Source organism: Pelophylax lessonae (assembly GCF_965119305.1).
Source record: "Pelophylax lessonae genome assembly, chromosome: 2".
In the NCBI taxonomy this organism is placed as follows: Eukaryota; Metazoa; Chordata; class Amphibia; order Anura; family Ranidae; genus Pelophylax; species Pelophylax lessonae.
Genome location: NC_138769.1, coordinates 150,839,056 through 150,851,253, shown reverse-complemented (window position 1 = coordinate 150,851,253; position 12,198 = coordinate 150,839,056). Strand labels below are relative to the sequence as shown.

General features: G+C 47.9%; 1 protein-coding gene across 1 annotated transcript in view; it reads left to right on the top strand.

Annotated features, from left to right (window-relative positions):
• LOC309548000 (uncharacterized protein) overlaps nt 1–12,198 on the top strand; it is a gene marked incomplete at its 5' end in the record, with an annotated part of 69,014 nt that overhangs the window by 52,926 nt on the left and 3,890 nt on the right. The window contains one exon of the mRNA XM_082247985.1: nt 9,156–9,316. Within this exon, the coding sequence (XP_082104111.1) occupies nt 9,156–9,316 (161 nt within the window). The remainder of the gene's footprint in view (nt 1–9,155; nt 9,317–12,198) is intronic.

Sequence of the window (12,198 nt, the reverse complement as noted above, 5' to 3'; positions counted from 1 at the left end):
TGTTGAAGCTGCTCCCGGTATTCAGTGCTTTTGAATATAGATAAATGTATATGTGGTGTGGGGTGCGCTAAACAACAAATAAATAATGAATATATAACATATATCTATATGTGAACCAAATCAACAAAAGTAAATATATATAACATATATCAATCTGTGAAGCCAATTAATAATGCAAATCAATAGGTGCATAAACATAAAAGTTCATAAGTGTCCATAAATATTGTGCAGGTGAGTAGAATTGTATTCTATCCAAATAATACTTGTATCCACCACCGAGTGAAATTCATCCTTACCAAACGGAAATAAATAAGGTGCAACTATAGTTTCTTGTGCTGAAAAATTATCCAATCTCCTTGTGAACAAACACCACGTGTAAATCACCAAGAATTAGCCTCTTACCAGATGGTAATAGGTATGCACTTGTTCAGTGAAACCACCGCCTTGCTTCCTCTTTAAAATCCTGAAGTGGGATGTAGAACCGCTCTACCTTTCTTTCTCCACTAGATGGCAACGACTACCAGCAAGAAACACAGCCTCATCCTTCTTTACAAGCTCACAAAACCACCGTGTATTAAAGGAAAAAGAAGGACTAATAGTGTATTACCCTTAAGATTTATTCAAAAAACAGTTGATAATGCACTTACAATTAGATGTCTTGTATTCAGCATAAACATAGGCATACGAATTCCTGCAAAGGCTTGCGGCCGGCTGCAGCACGGACCGCAAGTTGTGTGTGACGTGTGCGCCTCCTAATCTGACCGGTTTCTTCCCATAGGACTTCTACTGAGACAGGACACCACACCACATATACATTTATCTATATCCGAAGATGTATGCACAGACGACCGAGTCGCTGCCTTACAAACTTGTAGAAAAGAGGCCTGATGGCGAAAAGCCCAAGAGGCAATCAGCGCTCTAGTAGAATGCGCCTTCACAGGGAAAGGAGGAACCTGACCCTTCATGGAATAAGCCTGAACAACCGTCTGCCTGGTCCATCTCGAAATAGTCGCAACAGAAGCAGCCAAACCTTTGCGAGTGTTAGTCCAATTTTCTAAAGGACTCAGTAACCATCAGATAAACTGTTATCGCCCGGACCAAATCCAAGGAATGCAAGGCAATTTCCTTGGGATGTTTAGGCTTTGGACATAAGGCAACACAATGTTCTTCATTAAGGTGAAAATCCGACACCACCTTAGGGAGAAAAGACGGATTAGGTGGGAGGACCACTTTATCCTTGTGGACCACCAAAAAGGCAAACGAAAGGACAGCGCCACCAACTCAGATACTCTGCGAGCAGAAGTAATAGCCACTAAGAAGGCAACCTTCTGCGACAAGGAAAACAGGGAAATCTCCCTAATGTTCTCAAAGGGAGGCTTTTGAAGAACAAACACCAGATTGAGATCCCACGGAGGCAACAGGGATCTCCTCGGAGGAGCCAGATGATGCACCCCTTGAATAAAAGTGTGAATCAAGCTATTAGTAGCCAATGGACGTTGGAAGTAAATGTCCAAGGCAGAGGCAGACACCTGACCCTTGATAGTGCCCAACGCCAAGTGCTGCTCAACCCCTTTTTGTAAAAAGGCCAAAACCCTAGCAATAGAAAACAAGCGAGGTTGCAGCTGCAGCGATTCACACCATGAAACGTACGATTTCTGCGTACGATGATAGATCTTCCTAGATGTTGATTTCCTGGCCTTCAAAAGAGTAGGAATCACCGATTCAAAAAGACCTCTATCCCTCAACACCTTGCTTTCAACAGCCAGGCTGTTATAGCCAGCGACCGTAAAGCAGGATGGAAGATCAGTTAGGGAAATCTTCCTAATGTTCTCAAAGGGAGGCTTTTGAAGAACAAACACCAGATTGAGATCCCACAGAGGCAACAGGGATCTCCTCGGAGGAGCCAGATGATGCACCCCTTGAATAAAAGTGTGAATCAAGCTATTAGTAGCCAATGGACGTTGGAAGTAAATGGCCAAGGCAGAGGCAGACACCTGACTCTTGATAGTGCCCAACGCCAAGTGCTGCTCAACCCCTTTTTGTAAAAAGGCCAAAACCCTAGCAATAGAAAACAAGCGAGGTTGCAGCTGCAGCGATTCACACCATGAAACGTACGATTTCTGCGTACGATGATAGATCTTCCTAGATGTTGATTTCCTGGCCTTCAAAAGAGTAGGAATCACCGATTCAAAAAGACCTCTATCCCTCAACACCTTGCTTTCAACAGCCAGGCTGTTATAGCCAGCGACCGTAAAGCAGGATGGAAGATCAGTCATTGAGACAGCAGATCTTCCCATAGAGGATCCGTGACCAGTTTTACCAGTTCTGCGTACCAAGACCACCGAGGCCAGTCTAATGCCACCAGAACGACCATAATGCCTTCCATCGCCAACCGGCGAAGAAACCTCGGCAGGAGTATGAGCGCAGGGAAGGCATAAATCAGGCGATATTGGCTCCAAGGAGCCACCAGAGTGTCTGTGGCATTGGCCAGAGGATGCCGAGTCCTGGCCACAAACCACTAAATTTTCCTGTTCAGGCGAGACACAAACAGATCCACCTCCAGAGTCCGCCACCGGGCACACAGGAGGTGAAACACTTCTGGATGAAGGGACCATTCTCCTTGATCCAACACCTGAAGACTTAGGTAATCCGCTTGCCAATTCTCCACACCCGCAATGTGGACTGCGGAAAGAGCTGGAACATTGGCTTCCACCCAAACCAGAATCTGAATCTTGGCTGCCAAGGCACTCTTGGTGATTGATGTAAGAAACAGCCATGGCATTGTCCGGCTGTATCCGAACCTGAGAGCCGCAAAGTCGACTCGTCCAATGGAGCAGGCAGAGCTTGATCACTCTTAGCTCCAGAATATTGAACGGCAAGGAGGACTCCTCTGCTACCCAGTCCCCTGTGCACAAAAGTTCCCCCAGCACTTCAACCCAGCCCGACAGGCTGGCGTCCGTGGTCACCACCGCCCAGAACAACGGTAGGAAAGACTTGCACAGAACAGGTGACTGGATCCACCAGGATAGAGCCGACTTCATGAGATGGCTCAAACAAATCTTCTGGTCCAATGATCGAGGATCCCTGTTCCACGTGCCAGAATCTCCTTCTGCAAGGTCTCGAGTGAAACTGAGCAAATGGGACTGCTTCGAAGGTCGACACCATCAGGCCCAGAGCCCTCATGCAAGTCGGCAAGCAAGTCTGATCGGTTTCCATCAGCAATCTTTGCAGCCCTTTGCAGCTTCTGAAGCTTGTCTAAGGGAAGAAAGTCCCTCGCCAGAGCAGATTCGAGAGTCAGCCCCAGATAAGTTACCCACACGGATGGCTACAGTGCAGATTTCTGGAAATTGATCGTCCACCCGAATTCCTGAAGGGTCTGAACTGTAATAGAGACGTTGCCCAACAGATCGAAATAGGAGACTGCTTGCAACAGGAGATCGTCCAGATATCCCACAATGGAGATAACTCACGGACGTAACAAGGCCAGCACAGGGGCCAGGACCTTGGTAAAGACTCTGGGAGCGGAAGCGAGACCAAAGGGTAACGCCACAAATTGATAATGCCCCTCTGCTACCGCAAAGCGGAGGAATCGCTGATGTCATTTGAGTATAGGGACGTGGTGATATGTATCCTTGATATCGATGAAGGCCATAAAATCCCCCTGGTTCAAGGATGCCACCACTAACCGAATGGACTCCATTTGAAACTTCTGCACCCGCACAAAGCGGTTCAGAGCCCTAAGATCCAAGAGGGGATGCACCTTGCCCTCCATTCTCGGTACTGTGAACACGCTTGAATAGAAAACCTGAGAGCGTTCCTGCAGGAGGAACCGGCACGATCACCCCTTGAGCCAGGAGATCCTGCACAGCTTCCAGAAGATCCTTCAAACGCTCCAGAGACAGGTGAAGATTTGACTGAAAAATCTTTCCCCCCCCCCCGGCCGGGACCAAAATTCTATCTTGAACCCGAAACAAACCAGCTCGCGAACCCAATTGTCCTGAATGAAGGAGTTCCAGGGTTCCCGAAATAAGAGCAGGCATCCCCCCACCCCTGAGACAGGTGAGGGCGCCCCTTCATGCTGAAGAGGACTTGTCTGCAGCACTGGACTGGCTTTGGGCTTGCTCCAATGCTTTTTAGCGCTTCAGAGGCTTTGAACGGCATACCCTTTTCTTGCGCCCCGGAGGCACGAAAAAAACATCTGTGAGCAGTAAAAGAAGGACCCCGCTTATTAGGGGGTGTTTTACCTTTGGAGGATTTAGGAAGAAGAGCACTCTTCCCACCCGTCAGACCTTGGATCAAATCATCAAAGGAGTCAAACGTTCTCCCAGATAAGGGAGATCCGTCAGGGCTTTTTTGGAAGTTTGGTCAGCCGACCAGCTCTTCAACCAAACCATGCGTCATAGCCTCGCAGTGAGAGGAGGTGGATGCCCTCTCGTGTGATGCGTGGTTATATAGAAGCTGCTTGGCGGCTTTATTTGGGACTTTTCTTTTTAGGCTTGGGTTGGATACACATCTTGCAATGGAGTCTCGCTAAATGGATGTGGGCTTTACCTTTATTCTCCTTATTTCTGGATCCCTACAAGTGTAAGTTTTGAAGGGAGTTTTTTCTTGCCCCTTCCTTCTCTCTTTAGCCAACTCAGGATCAGGGTCAGGATGCCTCTAAGGGCATGGCAGACTCCAGTACTTGAAAAAAAAATCATACTCTAGGTCTTTACCGCCTCTGTGAATACCATCACCTGGGGCATTTGGCATATGGGTTCTGCCTGGTCCTTAGTTATCAAGAGGTACATGCCTGCATATTTGATGCCTGCTGACTGATGTGGATACATACAGCGAATTTTGGCCTCTGGTAAAACAGTGGTCCAAATATGAGGTGAGGGCATGTGTGTGCTTTTTGGTGGAGGGAGATCACTGTGTGGAGTCGTTGTCTCCTACATCCTTTTCCAGCACCGAGAGGACTTAAGGACTTATCTTATTCATCTTTTGGGACTCTTTTACTTTATGCATCATTATTAATAGGATTTACGCTGCATCATTTTGTTTGATATAGAGACACAGGAACGCTTTCTAGAGGTGGCTGTCTTGACCTCTCCTCCCGGGCTGTGTGGCTCAAATGTAGTTGGACACTCCTATGGGCCATGTGCAAATGGATTAACATGTGGTCAGTAGCAGTGTCATATTATATGTGGGATGATTTGCTTGTGAAACAATGTATTATATATGAATTATAAGTCACCTATTATATTGCAGAGGTGGGGACTGTGTCCCTGAAGAAGAATAGAACTGAAAGTTCATTAAAAATTCGAAACGCGTTGGATATTCCCCCCCGCATGAGGACTGATGTGGTCCCAACAAACTGTCCAACTATCCTGGGGTGTTTCCCACTCCCAGGGGTGACTTATTCTATATACCATTGTTTTTATGATTGTATTGTCTTTATATGCTAAATTTGGACATGTGGGTCCTACATTTATCTGTCTTTTCTAAATAAAATATGTAATTGTTTGGTATAATATTTTTGTGTTTAATTTGCCCATAAAATCCCAATTCAGAGGAGAATTCTCTTCATGTTTCATATTTTTGCTGTTTATGGGATGGGAGCAATAAATACCACCAGTGAATGAGATCTAATCAATTATTCAAACCATGCGTCGTAAGGCAATCCCCACAGCCAAAACTCTGGCCAGCAGGGGATGCATCACACAGGAACACCAGGGCCTGGGCCACCTGGTCCAAAAGTTCCAGCTGTTCTGGAGGAACTATTTCAGGGTCCAAGGACCCATTCACGGCCCTAATCCATTCCGTAACCGTCTGTGAAAACAAAAAACATACACAAAGACCGGTTTCAAAATGGAATCCACCAACACGTGAAGAAGGCGGGAAAGGGATTCCACCCGCCTGTGCACCGGATCCGTAAAAACCGGAGAATCTTCCACAAGCACAATAGTAAATACAGGAAACAGCGTGGTCCACTTTAGGTGGCACCGTCCAAAATTTGGAATCTATCAGCAAAAGAATACTGGTGTTTAAACCCTTTTGGCACCACTAGCACGTGCTTAACGCGCCGCCATTGGTCATTCACAATATCATGAAAGGTGTCAGGACAAGGGAAAACCTTGTCAGACTTTTGAGTCTTGGGAGCCGAAAGTCCCACGCGTCCCTGCCGGCGTGGGCTCATCAGCCAATTTGAAAGTTACCCACACTAAAATAATCAGGGCTTCAACCAAAGCATGTTTTCACGCTGTAGCTGAAGACAGGTATTCTTCACCATCTGACTCCGAGGACAGCGACCCTTCAGGTGGGGAGTCCGGGACAACCACATCAGCCTCTGAATGAGAGGACACCACCAAAGATGGAGAAAGCAGCAGCTGTTTCCGGCTATTAACCTTTTTCATGACAAAATCAACTTTGGTTGCCAGTCTTTCCAGAGCTGCTGAAATTGCGGCCAGCAACTGCGATCCGGACTGTCCGGGAGTCACACAGAGTGGGTCTGAGGGTGAATTCACAGACTGGGACTCTATGATTAAAAAGTTACCAAAAAACAGAGTACTGTTGCTTTTAAAATTGTAGATCGCGATTCCCCTTTAAAAATACACTGACAGCAGAGTGTGCAGGGATATGCCCGCAAAGACCCCAGTACAGTACCACCCCCAGGGAAAACCCTCCAGATCGTCCTCAGCACATGTAGAAGAGAGACAGGAAATTACCTCGCCCAGCAGCAGGAAGCAGATGCACAGGAAGTGATCACGCCTGGATGTAAAAAGTCACGCTGCTAGTGCAGTACAGAGGACCACACAAAAATGGTTGCAATACAGTACAATAGGAAGCTCAGGGAAAATGGCTGCCCCATACAAGTCAATGGAGAAAATCTGTATATTGCCCACATTTAAGATTCCGGAGCCCATGGCGAACCATGCAGCCAGGGACTAACACACAATGAGGCCTACTGGATCCACAACAAGACCCAGCAGTCCACAAGGTACGATGTTACCCCCTCAGGGCGACAGGCGCCCCTAGTCCCATTGCCCCATCGGGGATGGGAGAGGGAGACAGGCACAAAGGCCGGGTACCGGGCAGGTCAGGGGGATCTTTTAGGAGGCACAGGTCCTATCATCCCCAGGAGAGGGCCCACATCCCCCCAAGGCCACCAGGGGCGGGGGGGGGTCACATCTACTCACCATACCATGGACTGGGTGGGCTCCGCTTCGGGCAGACCACCTCCCACCCAAAGTGGGGGTGCTGCCAGCCGAGAGGTACGCTGCGACTCAGGTCGTCACGTCCTGGCATTGCTTGTAGATCACCAGGAGAATCCTCCTGACACTAGTAAGAAAGTGAGTAAAGAGAAATAAAATTAAAATATTCTGAAAAGAATTAAAAAACAAAAAAAAAAAAAAAAACAGACCTGAGTCCCAGCAGAAAACCTAGGTCCTACTCCTTCTCTAGGCAGAAACAAACTGGTTTGCTGAGCTGAGTGTGGGTGGGTTATGCCTGCAGGGACAGCCCCGTGGGCGTGTACATGTAAAATTGTTGCACTGCCTAGACTAGTACTGCAGGGGGCAGCATAACCATTCAGCTGATGATCAGGCTGCATCTGTCGATGGACGATAGGGAAATGCTCATTTTCTGGCTTTGTATGCTGACAAACTGGGTTTATTAAGATTTCAGTCACTGATTTTAAATCAAGTATGCATATTTCCAAAGTCAGATATCCTTTTTTGCATGCTTGTTCCAGTAAAGGAGCAAAAGTACTGAGGAGGGTAATAATGACAGACAGCATTTGCGGAATAAGATGCAATGGCACCTGCCATGTTTCTTTTAGAGCAGGTTATCTTTAGGGCATCCCATTCACTTTAAAAAGCCCTTAAAGAGCCACATCACACAAAAGTACCATCACTTCTTTCAGGCAATGCAGCAGACTGGCATGCACAGTGCATGCACATATAGTATGTGCTTCGTGCTGTACTTAAGAATCATGTTACCCCCACATTTCATATTCCTTATAGGTGCTTATTGTACCACATACTTGTGTTAAAAAGTCTCCTGTTCTCCTTGTATTGGTTCATTTGTGTGAAATACCTAGAGATCCTGCTAGTTTCCTTGCTTTCCTATTTCAAACTGACCATGCCAGGCATGAGAGCACATCTATCTTAGCGTGGTCAGTTTTCCGGCTGTCCTCCAATGATCAGACTACAAAAATATGGGTTTGATTACATTCTCCTTTCATTTTTTTTACCTTTAACCACTTCAATACTGGGTACTTTTACCCACTTTCAGCACTGTCTCACTCCAAACAACAATTGTGCAGTCATGCAAAACTACCCAAATACAATCTTTATCATGTTTTGAGACAGATAGAGCTTTCTTTTGGTGTTTACCAAAAAAAAAAAACCCCAGTGGTAATTAAACAGAAAAAAAAAAAAAACATTTGCTATACACTTTTGCAAATAAGTATTTTTTTTTTCTTCTCTGATGTGTGCTAAGCTGCAATGCTGGGCACTAATGAACTGCACTGATTATCTGCTCTCCTTTTCTCACAGGCTGTCTTTTGTGTGAGGAAAGGAGAGCTGATAACCGGCAAGTCTGATTACATGTGACCAGCTGATCACATGGTAAAGGGCCACTGTGGTTGGCCTATTACCCTGATCTGATCCAAAGGACACAGTGATCACAGAGTGCCCTGTGTGTGTGTGGGGGGGGGGGGGGGCATGGTTTTGGAGCACACCAACACAGCTGATCACATGGTAAGGGGCCACTGTAATCCTGTGTCCGATCAAAGACACTTCCCAATGCACGTTCTCGGGAGGACGTACAGAAACACCCTCCCAGAATTGGAGAGTCGCGCTGAAGACCTGTAGTCGCATATCGGCTATAGCGCGGTGGTAAAGTGGTTTAACAAAAATGATCACACAATCATTGGTAGTCAGTGGTGCTTTAAGGGTCATTCACATTGGCAGGTCAGAAAGAGGCCAACTGCAGGTAAAATCAACCTGCCAATGAATTCTGAATGATCAGAGATGTGTCTCAAATTAAAGTCAAACTGATGCCAGAAAAACAAGTCTAAAGTTGATCAACTAGGGGCGCTACATGTGTTGCATGTAATGTTTCTAAAAATCGGTTTTAAAATATTTAACACCTATTATTATTTCTGAGTTTAGGAAACAGAAGCAGCTGTGACTGATCTCTACTGTAACGAGATTTACCCAAAACAAGTGAAAGAACTCATTGCTGTGACTAGTGAAGAAGAAGAAAAGTTTGACTCCAAGCTATTCTTTGCTTTATGTGCGTTGTCAGAACGCATGTTTTATTCAACATTCGTGTAAGTATTGTTAAGCCAGGAAGTTATTGCTTTACCTTACATCAGGCATGTCCAACCTGCGGCCCAGAACCGCAGGCAATGTATACTGTATACCGATTCCATTTAATTTGATCATCCTCTAGTTGTGCTAAATTAGTGCGGGGGCGTGGCGGCATGGGAAGGGTGCGGCGACATTTTATTACTTATATACCTTAACTATAGTATATATTTTATATGTGGCCCGAGAAAATTTCTCCACACTCAATGTGGCCCAGAGAAGCCAAAAGGTTGGACACCCATGCCTTACATACTTGTGCAAGGGGCATAGCCGTTGGCCTAGGTCACCCAATTCATTCTACAACTTATTAAGAAAAGCCCATATGATGAGGGGGAACCAGAAAAATAGAATTTTTGTAAAATCTTACCTGTAAAATTCCTCAACAGTCGCCGCCTCCTCTAAGTCATCACTGTCGGGTATTGACTTCCGCTCCGCAGGAGTAGCTAGGCATAAAGACTTAGTCAAAAGAACAAAGGCATTTGCATATACACACCCATGGGGGATGTCCCATCTGGTCAATACCCCCCTGCAGTGACCACTCCCAACTCAGTTTGGTAGCATAGCAGTAGGTAATAAGAACCCCAAAAGAGGGGCGGGGGCGGCGACTGTCGGAGGACTCAGAAAGGAATTTTACAGGTAAGATTTTACAAAAATTCCATTTTCTCTTATGTCCTCCGACAGTCGCCGCCTCCTCTAAGTCATCACTGTTGGGATGTCCCAAAGCAGTATAGACATGAGGCGTGGGAGACGCAACCGTAGAAAAGGCAACGCAGTACCCACATCAGAGAAAGGAACCTTACATGCACAGTAAGAGAACCTCTGGGCAACAGACAACAGTGCTCAACAGGAGCAACAGCCCAGGAAAGCAAATACCAACAGCCAGGGACCCATAAAAAAACAAGGGTCCTTCATGGCACTGCCGCACTGAGAACCTTGCGGCCAAAGGAGGCATCAGCTGATGCCAGAACATCTACTTTGTAGAATTTGGAAAAAGTGTGCACCAACGACCAGGTCGCAGCCTTGCACACCTGGGCCACCGAGGCCCGATGCCAATAGGCCCAGGACGCACTCACAGATCTGGTAGAGTGCGCCTTAACAGGGAAGGGTGGAACACGTTCCTTCAAAGCATAAGCCTGTTCAATGGTCTGTCTGATCCATTTGGCAATAGTCGCTGCAGATGCAGCCATGCCCTTCCGAGGTCCCTCAGGAAGGACAAAGAGTGAGTCCGTCTTCCGAAAGGACTCCATAGACGACAGGTAAACCCTGATCGCCCTGACAACATCCAAGGAATGCAGAGCAACCTCCTTAGGATGCTTAGGCTTCGTACAAAGCGAAGACAGGACAATGTCCTCATTAATGTGGAACTCAGAGACCACCTTAGGAAGAAAGGAGGGATGCGGAGGCAAGACCACCTTATCCCAGTGAATCACCAAGTATGGAGAACGGCAAGATAACGCTGCCAGTTCCAACACCCTGCGAGCCAAAGTGATCGCCACCAAAAAGGCAACCTTCTTAAGACAGCAGAGGCAACGATATATCCCGAATGTTTTCAAAGGGAGCACGCTGTAACACGGACAGAACCAAGTTCAAGTCCCATGGAGGTAAAGGCTCCTTCCTGGGAGGAGCCAAATGTCACACACCTTGAATGAAGGTGCGAACCAGAGAATGAGACGCCACAGGGCGTTGGAAAAGAATAGCCAGTGCGGACACCTGGCCTTTGATCGTGGCCAGCGCCAGGCGCTGGTCCACCCCAGACTGGAGGAAGGCCAACACTCTGGAAACCGAGTACGAGCGAGGGGAGAACCCCCTGGACTCACACCAGGCGAAATAAGCCTTCCAGGTACGGTAATAGATTTTACCGGAGGAGGTCTTCCTAGCCTTGACAAGGGTAGGGATGACCTCAGAAGAGAGACCCCTGTCCTTCAGGACCTGGGTTTCAACAGCCAGGCCGTTAAAGCCAGCGACTGTAAAGCAGGATGGAAGATCGGACCCTGAGACAGGAGATCTTTCTGCAGAGGCAGACGCCACGGAGGCGCCACTGCCAGGTGAACAACGTTGGCGTACCAGGACCGGCGTGGCCAGTCCGGAGCCACCAGAATCACCAGGTGTGGTTCCGAGACCAATCTGCAGAGGAACCGGGCTAGTAACTGAATCGGAGGAAAGGCATACATCAGACGATACTGATGCCAAGGGGCCACCAACGCATCCGAGGCGTCCCGCCAACGGATCTCGCGTTCTTGCCACGAACCTTTCCACCCTTTGATTTAGCCGGGATGCGAACAGATCCACGTCCGGGGATCCCGACCTCCGGGTGTAGGGACCATTCCCCCTGGTCCAGGGTCTGGCGGCTCAGATAGTCGGCCTGCCAATTCTCCACACCCGGAATGTGAACTGCCGAGATCGCCGGGACATGAGCCTCGGCCCAAGACAGAATGTCGGTCACCTCCCGGGCCGCCCGAGCACTCCTGGTGCCCCCTTGGTGGTTGATGTAGGCCACCACGGTTGCATTGTCCATCTGTACCCGGACAGGATGGCCCCGAAGACGGCCCGACCACTGGAAGAGACAGAGTTTTATCGCTCGCAATTCGAGCACAATTATCGGGAGGGAGGACTCTTCCTCCGACCAAGTGCCCTGGGCAGACAGATTGCCCAGAACTCCACCCCAGCCCGACATGCTGGCAGCTGTGGTAATCACCGTCCACACCAACGGACGGAAGGACTTGCCTTCCGCCACCGACGGGGACTGGAGCCACCATAGAAGAGCCAATCTGGTCTGACGACTCAAGAAGACACACAGATCCAGGGACTGAGGCAGTCTGTCCCACCTGGCCAGGATCTCCGCTTG